The 25,478-nt window shown below is 18.1% G+C and overlaps 4 protein-coding genes across 4 annotated transcripts; 2 read left to right on the top strand and 2 right to left on the bottom strand.

Annotated features, from left to right (window-relative positions):
* Window positions 1-112: 112 nt before the first annotated feature.
* On the bottom strand, window positions 113-2,584 carry PF3D7_1141000 (conserved Plasmodium protein, unknown function; the record flags this gene model as incomplete). The annotated part of the gene is made up of 1 exon (XM_001348055.1): window positions 113-2,584. One exon carries the CDS (start codon window positions 2,582-2,584, stop codon window positions 113-115), a length of 2,472 nt encoding a protein of 823 aa, XP_001348091.1.
* Window positions 2,585-4,102: 1,518 nt separating this feature from the next.
* On the top strand, window positions 4,103-10,392 carry PF3D7_1140900 (conserved Plasmodium protein, unknown function; the record flags this gene model as incomplete). The annotated part of the gene is made up of 6 exons (XM_001348054.2): window positions 4,103-4,564; window positions 4,705-4,905; window positions 5,055-5,739; window positions 5,907-8,549; window positions 8,854-10,204; window positions 10,368-10,392. 6 exons carry the CDS (start codon window positions 4,103-4,105, stop codon window positions 10,390-10,392), a joined length of 5,367 nt encoding a protein of 1,788 aa, XP_001348090.2.
* Window positions 10,393-11,163: 771 nt separating this feature from the next.
* Window positions 11,164-13,575, bottom strand: PF3D7_1140800 (conserved Plasmodium protein, unknown function; the record flags this gene model as incomplete). The annotated part of the gene is made up of 1 exon (XM_001348053.2): window positions 11,164-13,575. The coding sequence occupies one exon, from the start codon at window positions 13,573-13,575 to the stop codon at window positions 11,164-11,166; it is 2,412 nt and encodes an 803-aa protein (XP_001348089.2).
* A 3,645-nt stretch (window positions 13,576-17,220) lies between these two features.
* On the top strand, window positions 17,221-24,048 carry PF3D7_1140700 (conserved Plasmodium protein, unknown function; the record flags this gene model as incomplete). The annotated part of the gene is made up of 1 exon (XM_001348052.1): window positions 17,221-24,048. The coding sequence occupies one exon, from the start codon at window positions 17,221-17,223 to the stop codon at window positions 24,046-24,048; it is 6,828 nt and encodes a 2,275-aa protein (XP_001348088.1).
* Window positions 24,049-25,478: the final 1,430 nt, after the last annotated feature.

The following is a 25,478-nucleotide window of genomic DNA, read 5'->3' as shown; positions in this document are numbered from 1 at the left end:
ATATATATATATACATTATATGTAATATTAATCATTTATGTATTAAATATTTACACATAATTTTTGTAATCTTATATATAAAAGATGGCCAAATATTTTGTTAACTCTCAAATTAATATTTATCATGAAAATATTCATCATATTCCTTTTCTAACAAATTACTCTCATGTATTTTATTATTTTTTAATTTGTTATTTCGATAAAAATTATAATTTGGACTATTTTTTTCAACATTTTTATAATTATATCCATAACCTTTTAATTTATTAGAATCATATTTATGATTCTTTTGACATGAATAATTTTCATCGCAATAAAATTTATACCTATGATTATCCTTTAAAATTTTATCGTCCGAAAAATATTTTGAATCGTCATCTATATTATAATTGTCATCGTAAATTCTGGATGGTACTTTTTGATGTAATTCATTCTGTTTATGATCATATACATCCTCTTTATTTAAATAATTAGATTGATATAAACTATTTGTATATGAATTATGATCACTTTCTATATTATGTTCAGCATGACGCTTTACTTTTTGGAGATCATTTATATTGCTATACGTTTTTAATGTATTATCATGTTTATTATATTTATGATACTCATGATATTTATTATATTTATGACAATTCGTTGGTTTTATTTTATGATGAATATTTTTAACATGATCTATTTTTTTGTTTGTTTGTTGGTTTAATGAGACTTGACTACTTAAGGATGATATACTATATGACTTATTCTTTTGATTGTTTTTTATTTCTTTACATTTCATAACATATTTTTTATCATAATAGGATGATTCGTAGCTGGATTTTCTATTTTCATTATACTTTCCATTTTCTTCATTGCTTTGGTTTTTTTTATGTGTTTTAATTTTCATTCTATATCTTTTTATCGGTTCATTAATCATATATTTATTATTTGGTTTTTTATATGTATGATATAATTGTTCTTCTTTATGTATATTATCTAAAGACTCATTTGATATTTTCGATTCACTTGTAATGTGATATTTTCCTGACTCTTCTGAGTAGGTTGAGTAAATTTTATATTTCTTGACATTATCTAAATTTGTATTCTTATGATTTTTTTTTTCGAATGTATTATTTCCCAAATGACTTTTTTTTTTTTTTTCGAACGTATTATATCCCAAATGACTTTTTTTTTTTTTTTCGAATGTATTATTTCCCAAATGATATTTTTTTTTTTTTTTTTTTTGTTTTTTTTTTCTATATGTTGTTATTACATCTCTAATAAGATGAGATGTATGTCCATTTTCTTTATATTTGTCAAATGTATTATTGTTCAATTTAATATTTACGTGTTTGTTACCTTTTATTGTATTATCCTTTTTTTTATGATTCATATAATACTTTTTTTTTTTTTTTATGTTATTTTGTTGACATGTAATGATAACTCCTTTTGAGTTATTTTCTTCATTATATTTACTTGAAATTGTAGCCATAAAACCACATGTATTATCTAAATTAGGATTATCATATATATTTTTTGTCATATCAAATTTCATTTGTTTTTTATTTAATTCTTTTATATTTTCCATATGTTTATGTTGATACATTTTTTTTTTATAATCATTAATAACATATGGAACTTTGGATATTTTTATAATGGCTTGTTGTAGATTTTTTTTCTTTTCTTTTTCTTTTTTATATGATTGTATAAATCCTGTTATTGGTCTCAAATTTACCTTATGAAAATCACTTACAGGATAGCTCTTACAATTTTTGTTTAGCAAAGATTTATTTTTAAAATAATTTGTATTTGTGATTGGAATATAAAAATATTCATTACATAAGAATTTATTGGAATATTTATTTAATGAATTTGTTGATGATATATTTTTACAGAATTTTCTATTTTCATAATATTTTTCTTTTATATTTTGTTTATACTTTTCAATATTAGAAAATATTTTTAATGGTTTTCCAAAGTTCCACCAACCTAATTTAATATTATAATTTTTAGTATCATAGTTAATGCATGGTATTTTGGTTACATTAGGTTTATTTATGACAGTTTTTATTGATATACATTTAGTATCTTTGTTATTTTCATCCATATTTTTTTGCGCAAATCTAGGATGATTATTATGTATTCCTTTATAATTAGAACCTAATTCAAAATTATTTTTATTATTACCAATGTGAAAAGTATATCTATTTTTTTTTTTGTCACGACAAATATGATTTAAATTATCTTTACGACATTTTTCTATTCTTGAAGGATAAAGATACATCTCACGTATATTATTATAACTCTTGTTCCTATTATTATATCGCTTCTTTTCAGATGTTAAATTATTTTTATATTCTATATTATTCTTCTTAATAACATTCATATTATAATGATTAGGAAAACAAATTCCATTATTTGACATAAGTATGTTATCATAGTCAATATTTCTATTATGTATTACTCCATGTCTTGTGTTATTATATTTATTATTATATATGTGATGATAAGAATCTAACGGTGCATTCACATATATTTTTTTATTCATATATTGAGGATATTTTTCTTCCCCATATATATAATTTCTATATTTTGAGGAGTTCATTTTTTTTTTTTTTTTTGAAAAGAATACAGACACAATGTGGTATAAATTTTATGTACTTAATAACTCATTAATTTTAAAATATAAATACCAACTATTAACAAAAAAAAAAAATAAAAAAAATAAAAATTAGTAGACATATGAAAATGATACCTTTAAAAAGTTTTATTTATTATATATATATATATGTATATATGTATATATGTATGTATATATTTATATATATATATATATATATATATATATGTGTTTTTTTTTTTTTTTTTTTTTTTTTTTTTTTTTTTTTGCGCAGACAACTGTAGAAATATACAGTATAAATTTTATTGTATATTTATTTATATAACTTGTGATAAGAAAAATATATATATATTTGATCTTTTTAAAGATATAATATTTATACTTTTAAATCCTTTTTAATATAAAAAATTATTTAAATTTAAAAAAAATGAAGGATTAGAGAAAACCTTTCTTGTTCTTTTATAAATAATTTTACTCTTATATGAAGAAATATATATATATATATATATATAATATGTATATACTTTGGTAAGCCATTTTGGTGAATGGAAGATTATTTAATATATGTTATGGAAAATAAGATTATTGAAAAATATTAATATTTAGTAAATTATTTTATTTAAAAGTGGTAATATATTACAACCTGTTATTTTTTTTGTAATGACACAAAATGATATATATATATATATATATAATGTTTAGGCTTGGTAATATTTTTAAGGTAAAAACAAATAAATGGAGTGTTTTTTAAATATATTAAAGAATGAATGTATGTTCTTATATATATATATATATATATATATATATATATATATATTTATTTATTTAATTATTAGATCAAGATAGATTTATTTATTTTTTTTTTGTCACAACGGGTATACAGAAAATGAATGGAACAAAATTTTTTAGGTACACATTTTTAACTCCAGTATAAATAAGAACATATATTTAAAATATAAACAGTTAATCTTTTTTTTATTTTGTGTTGTTTAAAATATTATATCTTTATATATATATATATATTGATATTTATTTATTTATTTATATGCATATATGACTAATAAAAAAATTACACTTTTTTTTTTTTTTTTTTTTTTTTTTTTTTCAATTTCCATAAATGTGTATACATATATAACATTTGATCATAAAAAATACAATTTTTTTTTTTTATATTTCAATATTTGTATCATTTTATGATTTCTTTTATTTATTTTATTTTTTTTTTTTTATTGTTTTTCTGATTGTTTCAATAAATAAAGGAAATATAAATTTTAAATAAAGTCACAATAGGGTATACATTCATAAATACATACATATATATATATATATATATATATATATATATATATATATATATATATTTATATTTATATTTATATATATATTTTTTAATAGTCCAAAAAAGATATGTATAGTTTGTCAAACTTGTTTCGGTTATAATAATTGTAACCATATGTCCTCAAAAAAAGATAATTCAGTTATATTACTTATTATGTTAATCTAATGATTAATAAAATTTTAAATAACATAAACACATTAAATGATATAAAAGATGATGATTTTAGTCATGCTGAAAATGTTTTCAATTTAATTGAAGGAATATTAATACATGAAAATTCATATTGGAAATATGTGAACATATTAAATGAATTAACTACATTATGTTATGAAGATCCTGTCAACTTTAGAAGTTTATTATTTTCAAAAAAACAAAAAAATTTAGAAGAAAAAGAGAACAAAATAAATCAAATTGTAGATAGAATATTAATTGTTTTAGAAAAATATGAAGATATTAGAAGTACATTCATTTATTCAATTTCGAAATTAGTTCTTATAAATGACTATAATTTAAATATCAGGATATTACATATATTATGTAACTTACAAAATAATCAAGAGTATAAATATTATATTTATTCTGTCTTTGAAGAAATAATATCTGCAACTATACTTAACTTGAAAGAAGTAATAAATAAAAAAAAAAAAAAAAAAAAAAAAAAATATGTATATATGTATATATATATATATATATATATATATATATATATATTATTATGTAACCAAACATACATATACATATAATGTACATAATTTCTTTATTTTAGCATGACACACTATGTAATATTTTTAAAGGTCTAGCCCACCTTCCCAAAGATAAGTTCATTGCAGGAGGTTTTAGTAATTGTATACATAAAGTTATTGATTCTTTAAGAAATAAATTGAATGAGGATGCTTTAAAATTATTATCTATTTTAACACTAGATAAAGAAAATTGTATAATAGCATATGACGAAGGTTTATTAAAGGTAAATATTATATGATATATATTTGTATTTATGAGGATACATCTCAACAGTTTATTTTATTAATATACATAAATAAATAAATTAATATATATATATATATATATATATATATATATTAATTTATTTATGTATATATTTTATCCATTTAGATTTTAACCGAAGAAATGAACAAAAGAGAAGAGGAAAACTTTGATCAAGTTCCAAATTACATGCAGTATACTTATCTAATTGTATCCCAACTATGTAATAATTATATTAAACATTGTGATATTCTAATAAACGATAAAATGCATTCACAATTTTATTTTAAAAAAATCAAAAGTATCATTAATATAAATATTCAAGAATTATCAACAAATAATTCCATTTTTGCAAATATTATAATGTCAACTTTGAACAGTATGTGTAAGTACAATGAAAAATGTTTATACGAATTATGTAACGCTTATCATTATATTGATTTATTATTAATTTGTATTAAAATGGAAAATGGAAATCCTTATTTGTTAAGTGCCTCGTTAGATGGTCTCTTAATACTTTTAAGCAATGAAGAGATATATAAAAATAATATTAATTATATATTAAATAACAGTAATAATTTAAAAATAATTCTACCTTTATTATTTGGACAGAAATATTATAATATGTTAAATATACATAATTTGGAAAATAATAATGAGGATAATGTTGTTCAGGAATATTTATACAAAGTTGTTGAACATACCCTAGATATTGTAACATTCTTTTTTCAGAAGGAAATTGATAAATACACAATTAAAGTTAAAAAGCAGTTTAGAAACAGTGATGTAAATTATTATTTGCTTACTTGTTTAGGTAATTTTTTTCATTCTATGATATGTCTATATGAAGAATAAAAAGTATATAAATCTATACATAAGTACACGCACATATATATATATATATATATAAAATTTTTATGTGATCACTTTGTTGTCGTTTTATATTATTTTTTATTTTTTTATTTTATTTTATTTGTATAGAGAAAAAGAATACGCAGATTATCATAAAGTTACTAAAATGTATTTATTTTATCCCCTTCACTGATTACAGCTTGATAGAATTACACAAAATATTTTTCATTTTACACGACAAGTCTATTGATATTAATGATGAATGGAAAGAAATATATTATTACTCTGTTATGATATATATGAAAGTTTTAAAAAATGAAGATATTAAAAAAGTTATTGAATGCTATAATACTGAACAGATTATTATATCTTTATTACGTATTATGAATGAATTTTTATTAAAAGATATATTATTACAAAAAAAAACAAATGATGTAATTGTAAATAAAAAAAATATGTTGGAACTAAATGAGGAATATGGTACATTATATAATAAGAAGGATTATTATATGGATTTAAATAAAATTATTGTAGAGTTATTATGTATATGTTCTCATTATAAGGACTTGAGAGGTTTTTTAAGAAATAATTTAATTTCTACGTATTTTATTCATATTTTAACAAATGAAGATAAATTATATAATGAGTTAAAAATGGATTATGATATATTAATAGAAAGAACATGGTGTTGTAATATGGATAATATATTTAAAACATTAATGAAAAATAATATGAAAAAAAATAAAAAAGTAACATTAAGACTTTTAATTAATATTGCTGATATCTGTAGTGGTTATTTTTATCAATTTAAATCAAATTGTGATACAAATATATTTCATCTTTGTGATTTGGAAGAAAAACATTGGGAAGAAAAAAAAATTTTACAATATTTTTATTTTCTAAATGAAGATGATAAAAATGATTATATATATCAAGTTAATATATTATTAAACCATTATATGACAGATCTTTTTACTATTTTATATACATTTGTACAAAACGATATTTTTATAGAATTAAAAAAAGAATTACAAGAAAACTATTTTCCTGGAGTATTAAAATACCATAAATTAAAATATGAAAAAAAAATAAAGAAATGGAAATTAAAAGAAAAACAAATCAAACAAAAAATTAAAAATATGAACATAACATATAAAGATATAACTTATCAAAATTACCAAGATGGATACAAAGAAAAAATGAATGATATGTATAACAATTCATTTAATAATATTCATCATGATGTATCATCCATTTTGAATTCTTTAAATGAAGAGTTAGCAATTATTAAAGAAAAAAAAAAAAAACTAATTCAAAAATTATATAATAATAATTTTAAACAGACTTTTGACATATCTGTCGAAAATCAAATTGGAACAAATATTGAGTATATGTTTGATATTCCAAAAGTTATCAAAAAAAAAAAATCACTCAAATATTTAAAAAGTAGTAAAAAGAACCAAGGCGAATATATCGATACAAATAATCTAATTTTGAGTAAAAAAGAAAAAAATTATGATTCAGAACAAATATTGATGCATACAGGAGAGGATATGTCTGGAAATATTCACACATCCCCAAATAATATTAAAACGTCTATAAATAGTAATAATAATATATATAATAATAGTAATAAATATAAAGATGGTGTACATAATATTAGTGATTATATAAATACAAATGAAAAAGCAAATGATACAATTTATAATAATAAAAAAAATCATTTTAGTGATACGTCTTCAAATATTGAGAATTATAGTACTTCAAGTTCATCTACAGAAAACAGTGTTGTAAATAAGCCAATATTAGATAAATTTTCATGTGAACTATTAAAATATAATAAAGAAAATATATATGAACATAAATTAAATAATAATCATATTTTATTATTTAATAAGAGAGGTATTTTTATTAATAGTAATAGGGGTGAAATAAATGAAGCATTTGTTTTATATGCTATATTAAGAATTTTTTATAGTATCATAATAAATAATATAAATAATGAATATTATTTAAAAGTTAAAGAATTTTTATTAAAACACCATGTGATAAAAACTTTCTTAAACGTCTTAAATCAATGCAGCTTTTATGATTGTAATGTATATGCACATTTTTTTCGTTTATATAGTGAAATATTAAAAATGAATGTTACAGCAGTTGAATCAATGAATATGTTACTTTTTTATAATATATTTTTTTATTATTGTAAATTATTATCTAGAGTGTTTATAAATAAAATAAGAAATAGTGAATATATTTTATCTTACAAGGAACAATATTTCTTTGCTGAATTATCAAAACTTTTTTATTATTTTACACAAAAAATCATATATATACAATTTTCACAATATAAAGAAATACAAAAATGGTGTGTAGATTGTACATTATTCCATTTCTTTTATAGAAATAATATTATCTTATTATTATATTTATTTATATATATTCATAGTGTACACCATGGATCAATATATGCTTCCTATATTTATCATAAAAAAAATTTCTTTTTTATTCATACAATATTCTTTTATACCTTATTTACATTATCATATCTTATGTGCTTTTCTAAAAAATTGAAATATTTTATTCTTTATTTTATAAATTATAAGAAGTATATTCATAAGGTATTATTTAGGAAATCAATAATTCACTCCCTTTTCTTTTATAATAAATTGATATATCTTAGAATAGTATTTCAAAATCAATTATCTCTTGACAGAAAAACTCCCACACAAATATATCATCTTTCTCCCGTAGTATATATAAGGGAAAATAGTAATGAAAAAAAAAAAAAAAAAAAAAAAAAAAAAAAAAAAAAAAAAAAAAATATATATATATAAATATAAATATAAATATAAATATAAATATAAATATATATATATATATATATATAAATATAAATATAAATATAAATATAAATATATATATATATATATATATATAAATATAAATATAAATATATATATATATATATATATATATATATATACATACATGGTGGTGTTCGATTTCTATATTAATATTTATATAAAATAATTTTTTTTTTTTTTCATATATTTTATTTTCTCCATTTTTTTAGGCGTTGAGTGGTATTTTATTGCCTTGGGAGTAGATAAATATTATTTGGTTTATATACCAGACAATTTTGAAGAGAATATAACTGAAGATAAAGATATAAAATTAATAATATATTCCGAAAGGAAATATGTTGACTTAACAAGAATATGTATAAGTAAAATAAACGACAATCTTGTAATTTTTGGATATATCAATTATAATAATAATTATATAAGTTATGAATCATATGATATATTTATTAGCATGAATAAATATTTTCAAAATAATATTGTAAGCTATGCACAGTTTTTATCTGGTAATACTTATGAAACTCGAGTTGATTTAATACAAGATAATATTATTAGGAATAATTTAAAACATTATATGAATACAAAAAATATACTTATATCTACCTTTGCATATAAAGAAGTAAGCCCAAGTGATTATATGAAATATAAAACTAGAAGAGAAAAAAAAAAAGAAAGAGAAGAAATTAGAAATAATATAGAAAAAAGACAAGATCATTATGAAGATACATTTTATTCTAATAATATATCAGATGATTTTTATAGTCATGATTCATTATTAACTTATTCTAGTAATACAGAAAAATATAATAATTCAGATGATAATATTCAACAAAATTGTAATATACAATCCAATGATGAAGAGTTCAATATATTTAGAAGAAATGTAAAGTCTAAAAATAAAAGAAAATTATTATTTTTTGTTTTAACAAAAAAACATTTTTATATTTTTAAATTTAATTTTAAACATTGGATATTTCTAAGTCCATTTATAGAAGACGAAAAAAATGATCTTCATCTTTATGTAGAATCTAGTATAGATAGTCATGATGAACAAATTAACTCAAAAGATCATGTTATTAAAAATGATAAAATATATTTAAATAATATCTTAGGAATTACATCTAATAATAATATGGTTAATGATGAAAATATTCCTTTTGCTAGAAAGTGTGCAATCAGAAATACTATTAAATATAACTATTCTTGTAATAATACTGAATATACGAATCAACAAATATTATCAACACAAATGTCAACAAATAGTATAGAAAGTCAACAAAGACAAAGTGAAATTATTAATAAAAGTGAAGTATACGATGAAAGAGAAAGGTATTCAAATGCAAACAAATTGTTTCTTAAGCATATTCATAAATATGATAATGAATATTTAAGTCAAATTAAATTTGTAAATAATAATGAAAGTATTATTGAAATACAATTTAAAATCAAAAATAAGGAGGAAATCACAGAAAAAAAAATTAAAATGATCCTCTTTGATGATTATACGAGAGAATTATGGAAAAGATCTTTGGCTCATTCTTTGAACATCCAACTAGTCTCATCGTAAGCATAAAAAAGGAAAAAGGAAAAACATAAAGAAATATACTAATACATAAAATATTATTATTATAATAATATACACACATATACATAAAAATATATATATATATATATATATATATATATATTTATTTATTTATTTAATTTACACCTTTTGTTTTTACAGAGAATGGAGAAGAAAATGGAACTAAATGATATAAGGAAACTATCGAAAAAAAAGGACCTATAACTAATTTTTATTATTTTCTTGATCTTGTCAACCCAGATATTACATAGACTTCAAAAATTGATAGTACATTATAATATTTCATTATTTCATTATTTTATTATTTATTTTATTTTTTTTTTTTTGTTGTTTTTTATTTTGTAAATATTATATTTTTTTACTTTGTTTTATTTTATTCTATTTTATATTATTTATTTCTTCTTTTTTTGTTAATTGCATAATGAATATTTCATATATGCTGAATTCTTAAACGTCTAAATTAATTAAAAAATAAATTATTAATTAGCTTTTCAAAAAAAAAAAAAAAAAAAAAAAAAAAAAAAATTATAATAGATTATAAAAAATAAGAAAAAATTATAAAAATTAAGAAAAAATTAATTTTCAAATTATAGACATATTATATATATATATATATATATATATATATATATATATTTATATATCAACTTAAAAAAAATAATAATAAATTAAACCAAAACAATAATATAAATAAATTCCAACACATATTTATTATACATAAATGTATTATTATATGTGCCTGGTATTATAATATAAAATAAGGCAGCTAGCTAAAATGGGAAAATAATATTAAAAAAAAAATATATATATATATATAGATTATATATATATATATATATATATCAAATTAAATCACATATGAATAAATAAATAATATATATTAAATCACGTATAAAAAAAAAATTTAATTTATATTGTATAACATAAAAAAGTGGATTTATTCATTTAACTTTTCCAAGGCATTTTGTATCTTTACCAAGTGATTATTATTGTCTGTTATCAATGAAGATAATTCAAGTATTTGTGAATTAATTAATACTAATTCTTGTCCAAACATTCTCATAACTTTATCGGAAAGTTTGGATGCTTCTTCTATATCGTCAGTTTGAAATTCTTTTAAGGTTTCTTTTGATATATTATTAAATAAGGCACTTAATATTTTATGTTGTAAAGCTTTTTTGTGTTCATTATTTGTACTCGGCATTTTTAATATAAAATTTATTGGTAAAAATTTTGACAACTCATTAGATAATAAACTATGTGCTTGATATCCTGGATGTTTCATAGAAAAGTCCATTTTTTTATTTGGATTTTTTTGTAAAGATTTTAATTGATCACATACAATTTTACTATATACATTTCGATCATTCCAAATACCTATACACCTAAAAAATTTATTTATCATTTCTTCATAACCTCGTTCTTCTAATATATGTCTCAATACAGGAATTACAAATATATGTAATCCTTTATCTGCTATCGAATTAAATTTTATCAAATCATTTTTTAAATTATTTCTTAATTCTTGAATTAAATGATTATATACATAAAATATAGCCATTTTGGAATTTATGCTAACTTTTTTATCCACAAATACATTTACCATAACTTCAAATAAGGGTTCAGGTGGTTCTATAAAATGTTTTATGTAACAACAAACTCTTTCTATATCTACTTGTAATGTATTTAATACTCTTAAGGATTCTTCAATTTTAGATTTTGGAAATAACATATCATTGTAGGTATATTCTTCTTCTTTTTTGGTTTTATTTTCATTTGTATCTTCTACACTGCTTCCATTAGATATGGAGGATTCTTCTATAGATTTATTATCATTTTTCAAATAGTTATACATACCATTTGTGTATTTTACTATATTGTCATTTTTTTCTTGATACATATGAAAATTATTATTATTATTATAATTATTATTATCATTATTATTATTGTGATTTTTATGTGATTTGTCTACATAGTGATTTTTCAGCATATGATTTTCATATATATATTCTTCACCTTCATTTGATATACCACTTAATGTATTGTCAGTATTTTCATATATATTCGATTCATTTTTATTAAGACATTTTTTTAAATCATTTAATATCATAGCTGTTTTCTCATTTTTGCTCGTTTTATCATTTTCTTCCTCTTCAATAGAATTATTAAAAGGAATATTTCTTAATATTGACAATTGACTTAATACATCACTATTATTAGTAGTAGTATTACCTTTAATAAAATTTCCCTTATTATTTAAATTATGATATCTATTTTTATTATCATTATCGTATTCATAATTTTGATCATTTTGATTATTTACATTATAGTTATAATTTTTACCATAATCATTCACTTCATTTTTATCCTTCTCGTAATTTTCTACTGCTCTTATATTTTTTTCCTTATATTTAACATTCATATCATAAGAATTAAAAAAATTCCCAAAATTTTTGTCGAAATCATTCTGAGAATCATTAAAATTTGTTAGAGGTTCCATTTCATCGAAATTGTCTTGACTACTTTTAGTCATAATATTATGTAAGAACATAGGGTCTCCTAAATTTAAATTGTTATTTTCATTTGTATTATTTATATTATTATTTTTTGGTGATGTAAATAATAAATTGTGAAGATCTCTATGTAACTTATTTAATTCTATATTGATATCTTCTTGTCTAATATCAGGGATGCTTTTTCCCTGATCATTCATATTATTATTATAATTAATATTTTCATTATAATTATTACTATTATCATCCATATAATTATAATTATTATTATTATCATCATCCATATAATTATAATTATTATTATTATCATCATCCATATAATTATAATTATTATTATTATCATCCATATAATTAAAATTATTACCATCATCCATATAATTATTATAATATTCACTTTTGTAATTTTCATTATTATTATTTATATGATCACCATCAAGATAATTCTTATTATATTTATTACGATGATAATTATATCTAGGTGATTTCTCTTTATTTTCTCTACCATATTTATCTTGATAATATAAATTCGAATTTTTTGATTTTTGATGCATTCCACTTTTTTTATTAAACGATGGAATGTATTCATGGTTGTTATTCCTTTTATCAAAACCAATTGTATTTGATTCATAATTATATTTTTTATTTTTAATATTTCCTAAAAAGGGTGTATTATTATAATTTCCTTTTTCTCCTTGCATTTTATTATTATTATTATTCAATTTATTATAACCACTATCATTTTGATATTTTTTATTATTTCTATAATTCTCATCATTTAATTGTTTCTCATTTCTCTTTTTCCCTTTATCATTCCAATATTTTTTTTCATATTTCATTTTAAACCAAAAATATTCATAAAAAAAAAAAAAAAAATAAAAGAGGAAAAGATATGTACATATAGTATATATTATATATATTATATATATATAATATGCCGTTATGTTTTATATTTAAAAAAAAATAAAACAATCTTTTGTTAAAAAAAATAAAATATACATAAGGTATACATTAAATATTCATTTTTGTAGTGTTATGTAATTATGAAATATTCTGTTTTTCTTTAAAGTTAACCTTATTATTTTATTTTATTTTATTTTTACTTTATTTTTACTTTATATTATCTTTTTTATTATAAATTAAATGTTTATTTTATATTGAACATAATATTTTACATATATTTTATAAGTTTTGTTTTTTCTTTTTTTTATTTTATTCATCCATATATTTAATCATTTCATTATAAATATATATATCTTATTATCATTATTATATAATTTTTTATATGTATATACCATTTTTTTTTTTTTATTTCAAATAATCTATTATGTGGCGATAATTTTATTATGAACTTAATAAATATAATAATATTTTTCTTTTAATAGCAATCATAAAATTTACATACATACATAAATTCACTTAATTATTTATATATATAATTTTGTTATATACTCTTTTGTATTATATATAATATAATAATATACATATTATATATATATATTTTTGAAATGGGACAATTTTTCCTTATATTATATATTTATATATAAAATTTTATATATAATATATTAAAAATATGGATTTATATATATAATTGCATCATAATATATATATATATATATATATAAAAGACCATAAATAAAATACTATTATATATAATATATATATTTTATGCATATTAACAAAAAAATATATATAATATATATATATATAATTATATACATATAACAATATATATATATATATATATATATATATATATATAAAAGACCATAAATAAAATACTATTATATATAATATATATATTTTATGCATATTAACAAAAAAATATATATAATATATATATATATAATTATATACATATAACAATATATATATATATATAATATATATAATAATTTTTTTCTTAATAATTTTAACTATTTTTTGTATAAACATGCATATAGTAGATATGGTCAACCCACATTAAGATGCAATAAATAACGATATATTTATATGAGAAAAATATAGGAAAAACCTATACATCAGTAAATAAACTACTACTATATATTATATATATAATATATTTTTAGATCTTTTTAAAAATTTGTAGAATAAAAGATTTTATATATTTTATTATATTTTATATAGTATTATTTGTAATATTATAATTTTATATTAATTTTTTTTTTTTTTTTTTTTTTTTTTATTTTTTTTTAATTAAAATATAAATTATCCATATGTTTTTTTTTTCTATATTTTATGAATTAGATTTTATATATTATAATATATATATATATTGTAATATATTATATATAATAAAATATATATTAAAAAAAAAAAAAAAAAAAAAAAAGTACCATGATATAAATATAAGGGTTTTATACTTATATACTAAAATAAATATATATATTTATTATTTTTGTAATAAAATCTATAATTAAAAGAAATTAAAAAAAAAGCATGATTTTATTAGTTTATTAATTTCATTTACTAATTTTTTTTTTTTTTTTTCTTTCCAAGATGGTTAAAAATATTTAAGAATATGTATATATGTATGTATTAATATCTATATGTTAAATGTTTATATTTCTAATTTTAATTTTCACATTATTTAATTTATTATTTCTTTTTTCTTTTTTCTTTTTTTTTTTTTTTGTTTATATTATAAATTATAATATTTTTAATGATGACACCTAAATTAGAAAAAAGAAAGTTATATTATTAAAAGAAATTTATTGTGCAATAGAAAATAATGTGTTTTATGTATAAAATTATTGTTAATTAATATATATCACACATCATACACTACATATATATAATATAGTATACATTAATGTTTATGGGTATTTAGTTTTTAAGACACCAACATAATCTTAATGTTTTATTAATTATATAAAAAGATAACAAAGTATAAATACGTTACATGCATATTAATTCATAGAAATAATAATTATATTATATGTATATATGTATATTTATGTAGCTGAATATTTTATTTTTATCATTCTATAATGTCTATATATATATATATATATATATATATATATATATATATATATATATATATATGTATATATTTTCTTCCTTTGTTTTTTTTTTCTTAAATGGTATATGTCTATTTCATATTTTAATATTATATATGTAAACAGTATATTAAAAAATACACACGTATTATATCTACATTATTATATTTATTTGAATATATATAATTTATTATATATATAATGTTCAAAAATTTGTCTATATAATAGAAAAGAATTAAATATTATTATCAATAAATTTTTATTTAATTTTTTTTTTATAAACGCACATTTAAACATATTTTTAATATATTCATTCTATATATACTATATACATTTCTTTATTTGTTTATGGACACATCATTTATCTTCTTTTTCTTTTTTCTTTTTTTTTAATAAAAATATGTTATTATAACTTAGAACAAAATTGTTCTTAAAAATAATATATATTTCAATAAAAATAAGGTATATAAAGAATAAATAAGAATATTCATATTAGTTATATGATATGCGTTTTATACATGTATACATTTTTAAATAGAAGTATTATATATTTTTGATATAATAGAATTAAGTATATGTGCATATTTAAGCATACACATAAGATATATATATATATATATATATATATATATATATATATATATATATGTGATATATTTGTGTTTATAAAATATTTAAAATATTAATGAAAAAAAAAAAATAATAACAATATATATTTTTTTTTTTTTTCATATTATGATTTGTTATTTGTTTTATGTTCTACAATTTATCATATAAAATTAATTTTTATTTTATTTTATTTTATTTTTTTTTTTTTTTTTTTTTGCTCTATTTTTTCTACTTTTATTTTTATTTTATATTCTTATTTTATTTGATTGTTTCATCTTTTTTTATACGATGAGAATATGTAATAATTAAAGTGTTCTAAAGATTATATTTATTTATTTATCCAAATAATGTGTACATGTATAATTATTATATAAAAGATAAAAAGGAGACACACTTATTTTTACAACCGCACATGATATTGCATTTATATATATATATATATATATATATATTTATATTTATATTTATATATATATTTATATTTATATATACATTTATATATGTGTGTAGTGGCTTATATTTTAAAGTAAAATAAAAATCATCCAAGTTTATATATTTATATTAAAAAATGTGTATTAATCAATTTATTTTATATATTCCCCAACCCGTTATATTTTAATAAGTATTTAATTTTTTTTTTTTTTTTTTTTGACGTAAAATATATATAAAATATAAGACATAATATATATATATATATATATTTATATTATTTATATATAAGCTATTAAAAATTTTTAGATTAATAAAAATTAAGGGTTATAAAAAAAATATTATGTACATACATATATATATATATATATATATATATAAGTAGTAATATTTAGTAGGAATATATTATTTATAATTATTTATTTTTTGATCTTTATATAAAGTATGGTACTGAAAAGAGGAAAGGGAAATTCTCATAAATCACGAAAAAGAAAAAGATTTAAAGATGAAATAAATGAGGATTTTAATTTTGAAGATAATTTTAGAATTGTTGGTGAACCTGATTTCAATGAAGTTTTTGAGGTAGAGAAAATAATAATGGCTAGATATAAACTGAATTGTAAAAGGAAAAAGAATAGAAAAGATGAAAATTTAGATGATTTTGAATTTTATATAAAATGGAAGAATTATGATAGTGATGAAAATACATGGGAACCTTTTGAAAACTTAAGTCCAAATTTAAAAGGGCAAGCAAGAAAAGTTGCTTTACAATTAACAGAAGAAATAGATAATTGTAATAAAAATAAAAATGAAAAAAATGATAATGAAGGGGAAAATATAGAAGAAACTGTTGTGGGTGATAATATTAATAGATATATAGAAGGAAATATAATAAATAATATGGAAAATAATTCTCAACAAAATGTTGAACAATATAATAATAAAGTTTATGAACAAACACGATTAGTACAAAACACAGATGTATTAAATCCAAACAAAAACAAAATGGGATTTATTGAAATAAAGCCAAATGATATTGATGATGATGATGAAGAAATTATAAATATTATGAGAGAATTAGAAGCAGAAAATATGAAAAAAGAAAAAAATAAATTAAGAAATAGAAACTTCAGCTTATTTAATATGTCATCAAATTCTAGATTATCAAATGAAATTAATTCATATCTATATGAAAATTCTCATAAAATGGATGTTACTTATATTGGTAAAAAAAAAACTGGAAATATAAAAAGCATATTATCTTTGACAAACAGGATAAATAATGACGATAATAATAATAATAATAATAATAATAATATTTATAATAATAACATTTATAATAAAAGAAATTATAATAACAATTATAACCATTGTAAGTATTCAACAGATTTATCTTACGATGGTAATAATAATTCAGTTCATCTTAACGATCTTCATCATTTAAATGACGAAGAAAAAAATAATCTGTTATTTTTATATGACTCCGATGATTTAATAAAAAAAGACAGCCGAATTGCAAATGATATACATTATAATAATTTATTTTTATCTAAAAGTATAAAAAAATTAAGAAACAAATATTTAGAAAGTTTATTAAATAATAATATAAATAATAAGAACATATTTGATGATGAATCCTTATTAAAAATGAACCTGGGTTTATCACAACCTTCTAATTTATGTCTTAATAATAATGAAAAATCAAAAAAATGCCAAAAGCCACATACTTTTGTTAATACAGTAAAAAATTCTAATAAAAATAATGAAAATATTATAAATGATTTTAATAAAGAAAAGGATGAAAGCTCACAAAATGATACTTCCTTTTTGTATAGTACAGATCGAACATCGACAAATGATTATTATATAACACGTAAGGAAAAAATAAAACCTTTACAAAAAGAATCCATAATAAATAATGAAGAAGATAATGTACAAGAGCATCATAAGTTATTATTAGATAAAAATGGTAATAATAATAATGATGATGATAATAGTACTGATGATAATAATAATGATGATAATAAAAATAATAATGATAATAAAAATAATGATGATAATAAAAATAATGATGATAATGATAATAATGATAATAATAATAATAATGATAATAATAATAATAATAATAATAATAATAATAATAATAATAATAATAATAATAATAATAATAGTAATGGTGATAATAATAATAATAATAATAATAATAATAATGGTGATAATTGTAATAATAATAATGATAATCATAATAATAATGATAATAATAATAGTAATAATAATAATAATAATAATCATAGGATCAATAATAAGCTTGACTCCTTTGAAGACAATAATTATAGAGAGAATTATATTTTTAATTATTTAAATGAAAAAGACAAAACAGATGATCATAATTCTAATAGTTATGATAATAGTAACAGCAATAGTAATATGTTTAATTATAATAGTAATATAAACATTGATGAACAAAATAAAAACATTGCAAAAAATAATGGGGACTTAAAAAATATTAAGAGAAATGTATTGAATAAAAATAAAGGAACAAAGTTTTTGCCTTCATATAACACCTGTTTTAAAAAACAAATTTGTAATTTGAGAAAAAATATGAAGAAAAAATTAATTGTTAATTCTATGTCAAATAAATTTAATATTTCTCAAGTAAATGCAAATAATGAAAATAATTTTGAGGAATTTAAACAATTTTGTTTACAGAATGGTAATGACCAAACGAGGAAAAAAAGATTACAACATGAAAAGAAAAAAAGTACAAACAGTAAAAATAGTATTAATAATAATAATAATAATTATTATGATTATAATCATTACTTTAATAATAAGAAACGTTCAGAAGATGATAATTCTTTTGAATTCAATGATTCTTATTTTACAAATAGTGCCAATACAATAGATCAAGTTAGTAAACTTGTACAAAAATATTTAGCCTTACCAAGTAATGAAAATATTATGGCAACTGATTATTTATTGAATACTACTACGAATAATAATGATAATAATAAAAATAATGATAATATAAATAATGAAGATAATAATAAAAATAATGATAATATAAATAATGATGATAATAATAATAATGATGATGATAATAATAATAATGATGATGATAATAATAATAATGATGATAATAATAAAAATAATGATGATAATAATAAAAATAATGATGATAAAAATATTTGTAAGAAAGGTAGGAAAACAAATAATATTAAGAAAAGAAAAATATTAGTTAATGATAATAATATATCACTAGGAAATTATAGTAATAATGAATACTATGACTATCATGATGTTAATAATAATAGCAATAGTAATATAAGAAATATGATACATAATAAAAGTCTTTCTGATTTTATTGATGAAGATAAAATATTTAAACAAAAAAGTGGAAAAAATATTGTAAAAAATTTGTTCTGCAATAAAAAAAGTTATAGTAATAATAGTGCCTATGTGAATCGTGGTATCTCCGAATATGCTGAAGAAAATATAGGAGACAAGAATTTTATAAATAATCAAAAATGTAATAATTACTTTTTGAATTTGAAAGAATTACAAAACATATATGCTAGTGAAAAATATGGAAAGAGCAAAAAAGGGAATAAAAATTTAGTGTCAAAAAAAATAAATGATTATATATATAACAACAACAGTGGTAACAATAGTAGTAATAATAATAGTAGTAATAATAATAGTAGTAATAATAGAAATAATAATATTAGGAAAAGTTATATTAATAAATTAACCGAATCAGAATATGATTCTGTATATGAAACATTAATAAATAGATATTGTAAAAATACAACTAATAAATATTCCAAAAAAATAAATAATGATGAAAACGGTAATACAAATGAACCTATAAACGATATAAAATATTATATTAATGATAATAACAATAATTCAACTAGTAACTCTCGTCCATCCCTTATACATGACAACTTATCAGAAAACGATTTCAATAAAATAGGAGATGAACTAAAAAGAAAGCAATCACAAATAACAAAGGAGAATCAAAAATATGATGCACATGTTGATGATGATATTGATGATGATGAAGAAGAAGAAAATACAGATAAAAATAATAATACTATTAGAAGTTCTATCCAGTCGGATATTATTTATAAAATATTAAATGACGAAAAGAGCAAATCACAAGAACAAAATGTACATATCTTAAATAAGGATAATATTAATGAATTTTCAGAATTTAAAAAAAAAGACGGGGAAAATGATGAAATGGTATTTTTCTCATCTGATAATATGAAAAGTAATATATATGTCGCAAAAAAAAATTATTCTTCTGAAAGTTTTAATAATAAACATATAATGAAAAAAACACAACATTTATATAATATGGATGAAATTAAAAATAAAAACAAAAACAAAAGCAAAAACGTTTCTGATAGTACAAATGAAAATAATCATACAAACCACAACAATAATATAAATAAATATGATGGTTTAAATAGTATGACTATAAATATAAAAGATATTCTTGATACGAAAAATGATAAACGTGATTATTATATCAATGTTCTTGAAAATGTGTTAAGTGCCTTAAAGGAAAATCGTACATATAATTCAAAAGATTTAAATATTTCAAAAGAAAATGAAAACGCTAATGGTCATATCAGAAGTAACTCATATACAGATACATCATCCATATTATTAAATAGAAAAATACCAGAAATTTCTGGTGAAAAAGAAAATTATGAAAATCTTCGAAACTTAAAAAGACGTACATTTCATAATGATTCTATTGAATATTCCAGAACACCAAAAAGAGTTTTATTTGAAATAAATAAGGAAGATCATCAAAATAAAAAATTAAAAAACAAAAATTTAATTGATGATAAAGTAGGTGATGATGATGATGATAATAATAATAATAATAATAATAATAAGAGCGATGATAGTAAAACTAATGATGATAATAAGATTAAGAAAAATAAAACCGTTTTTAGTATATATAGTTCAATAAAAAACAAATCTCGTAATATTTTAAGTAATATTAAATTAGGACATTTCCTCACAAATAAAAATAAATCACAAAATAATAAAACGGATGAAAGTCAAAATCAAAATGTAGTTCCTATAAGAATAAAAAAAGAAAAGGAAGATGACGAGTTAGAAGAGAATGCGGAAAATGAAGTGAGTAATGATAAACACAATATGAATAACGATGAACAAAATAATAGTGGTGGTGTAAATAAAATGAGAAGTGAACAAGATCATATAAATGATGATGATAACAACATAAATAGTTATGATGACGAAAGTGATGTTAATTTTAATAATAAAAAAAATGATTATAAAGGGAAAAGAATTTTTTCCCGTTTAGAAATATTAAATATAAATATTGTCAAATTAAATTATTTAGATAAATTAGGAGAATATATTGATTCAGTTGATAAGTTAGCAATAGGTAATTTGGATTCCCTACTAAAAAATTTTAATATTTTAAATAATTATAAAGGCAAAGATAAAGTAATGATTTATTTTTTGAATCCTGGATTCCAAAAACGTTTATTAGAAGCTTATTCAAATATATTCCTACATTTTGATATATTTATAGATAATAAAACATATAATTTTATTTTTAATAATTGTGAATATGTTAATGTATTATTATATCGTGCCTTTTCTATAAAAAGAGAAGATGAATATAATAGATTGAGAAATATACCATCTTATGAATTATCAAAATATTTATATTTATTTTATGAGTTGGGAAAAATGACCGAAAAATTAAATACCCTTTTTAAAATTCTTTTTATACCTACACAGGTGAAACCTCATAAATATTATTTTCCATCTGTTGAATATTTTGAAAGGTTTTATATACATCTGCATTATAAAACACGTGCTGACGATGTAGATGTTGATACTAATCAGGTTGGTGGTGAAAAATTGGAGGAGGAAAAATTGGAAGAGGAAAAATTGGAAGAAGAAAAATTGGAGGAGGAAAAATTGGAAGAAGAAAAATTGGAGGAGGAAAAATTGGAAGAAGAAAAATTGGAGGAGGAAAAATTGGAAGATGAAAATGTGGAAGATGAAAATGTGGAAGAGGAAAAATTGGAAGAGGAAAAATTGGAAGAGGAAAAATTGGAAGAGGAAAAATTGGAAGAGGAAAAATTGGAAGATGAAAAATTGCAAGAAGAAAATATGGAGAATAAACAAATAGAGGATGAAAAATTGGAGGATGAACAAATAGAGAATGAAAAATTGGAGGATGAACAAATAGAGAATGAAAAATTGGAGGATGAACAAATAGAGGATGAAAAATTGGAGGATGAACAAATAGAGGATGAAAAATTGGAGGATGAACAAATAGAGGATGAAAAATTGGAGGATGAACAAATAGAGGATGAAAAATTGGAAGAAGAAAATATGGAGAATAAAGAAATAGAGGATGAAAAATTGAGGAATGAACAAAATCTTTCCAATGAATATAATAATACTGCAAATATAATTAAAAAGGATAATATTTTTGAAAAGAATATAAATGAAGAATATAATATTAAGATCCTTGAGGATAAAACAGAATATATAATTAATAATGAATATTTGAAAAATTCTCCTGGTGACGTATCAAATTTCGAAGATTCAATGAATGAAGAAGGTTGTAATAAAAGCTCGATAGAAAATAATAACATTGATAATAAAAATGGATTACAAAATAATAATGTAGAAGAAAAAGATGAAAATAATCATGAAAAAAATAATATATACATAAACAAAATTGATCATAATATTAATAATTGTATTAATAATGGTGGTGTTTTAACAGATAATGATATTGAAAATATTGATTATATAAAAAAAGATTTTAATAATAATTTAAGTACCTATAGTAATAGTTCTACAATAATTCAAAATAATAATATCCATAATGAAGATAGTGATGATTGTAATAATAATAATAGTAATAATAATAATAGTAATAATAATAATGATGATGATAATAATAATAATGATGATGATAATAATAATAATGATGATGATAATAATAATAATGATGATGATAATAATAATAATGATGATGATAATAATAATAATAATAATAATATTATTAAAGACTTATCTCTAACAAGTTATGAGATGGAAGAAAGGTTATCATCCATGAGTGTTATTAACAAAACACATATAGAAAATGAAGAGTTACCAAAGGAAGTACAAAATAATGAAAGAGTAGATACCAAATTTTATGATTTAAAATCCAAAATTTTAAATAATAATATGTTAAGAAAATTTATTAAATGAAAGTTTTATATGTGCATTATTTATATATGAATATGTTGGGATTATAATACAAACGTGAACGAATAAATACATTTACTATGCGACTGTGCAATATTAAATAAAAAAAAATTTATAAATAAATAAATAAATAAATATATATATAATATCACCCTGTGAAGATAGAATATAAATTCCAGAAAAAAAAAAAAAAAAAAAAAAAAAAAAAAAAATTAAAGTACACTATATAAAATATATTATATTATATTATAATATACGACAATAATAAATTTTATTATTTACCAAATTAAATATTCATTTTATTAATTATAATTTTTTAAATTAATGATCTGTTTTATAATGGTTATATATATGTACATATATTTATTTTATTTATACCGTTTTTTTATATGTGTCTTTTATTTTTTTATTTTTTATTTATTTTTTTTTTTCGTTCTTTTTATGCAAAATTTAAATATAAATATGTAAATGAACTTTATATTAATACATTATATATTGTATATATATATATATATATATATATATATTTATTTATTTATTTATTTATGATGTTACCCATAAGTACATATTTTTTTAATTTTTACCAAACTAGAAAATATATTACTGTAATACATATGAAGAATAAATAGATCTTTATATAAATAAATAATGTATACATTTGAATGTATAAATAATATTCTATATATTAATATTATTATAACTTGTAGTATGTTTTATCCATCAAATATTTCGTATCGTCATATTTAATGTTAAAAAATTCAATAAAAAAAAAAAAAAAAAAAAAGTGATATTTTTCAGTTCATAACATTGAAAAAAATATTCTTCTTTTTAATATAATATAGTATTTCTCCTATGAAAAAAAAAAAAAATAATAAATAAATAAATAAATATATATATATATATATATATATATAATCCCCCTTTCTGGTTGTATTTTTTCAATTTTTATGTTGCAAAAAATTAAAGCATTCTTTTTGTACATTCAACTGTTTTTATCCCTTACATTTTATTTGTCTAATTTTAATAAATCGATAATATTAAAAATTGTGATAAAATAAAATATATATATATATATATATATGTATATTTTTAGCAATTTTGTGCAGTAAAATATATTTTTGTTCTACATAAAAAAAATATATTTAATTTTTTTATATTTATATTATTATATAATTCATTTCTTATATGTTTAAGTGGTTTATTATCTTCATATAATATTTGTTATTTACAAAACTGTTGTAATATATTTGTTTCTTTTTTGTTTTTTGTTTTTTGTTTTTTTTTATATATATATATGGATATATAAATATATTGGCATATATATATATATATATATATATATATATATATATATATATATATATATACATATATATTTTTTTTTTATTTTTGTTTGTTCCAATTTAAAGCATTTTTAAAACTGACACATGCTA

The sequence above is a fragment of the Plasmodium falciparum genome (assembly GCF_000002765.6).
Source record: "Plasmodium falciparum 3D7 genome assembly, chromosome: 11".
Lineage (NCBI taxonomy): Eukaryota > Apicomplexa > Aconoidasida > Haemosporida > Plasmodiidae > Plasmodium > Plasmodium falciparum.
Note: the sequence above shows the minus strand (reverse complement) of the source record. Positions and strands in the feature narration are given on the sequence as shown.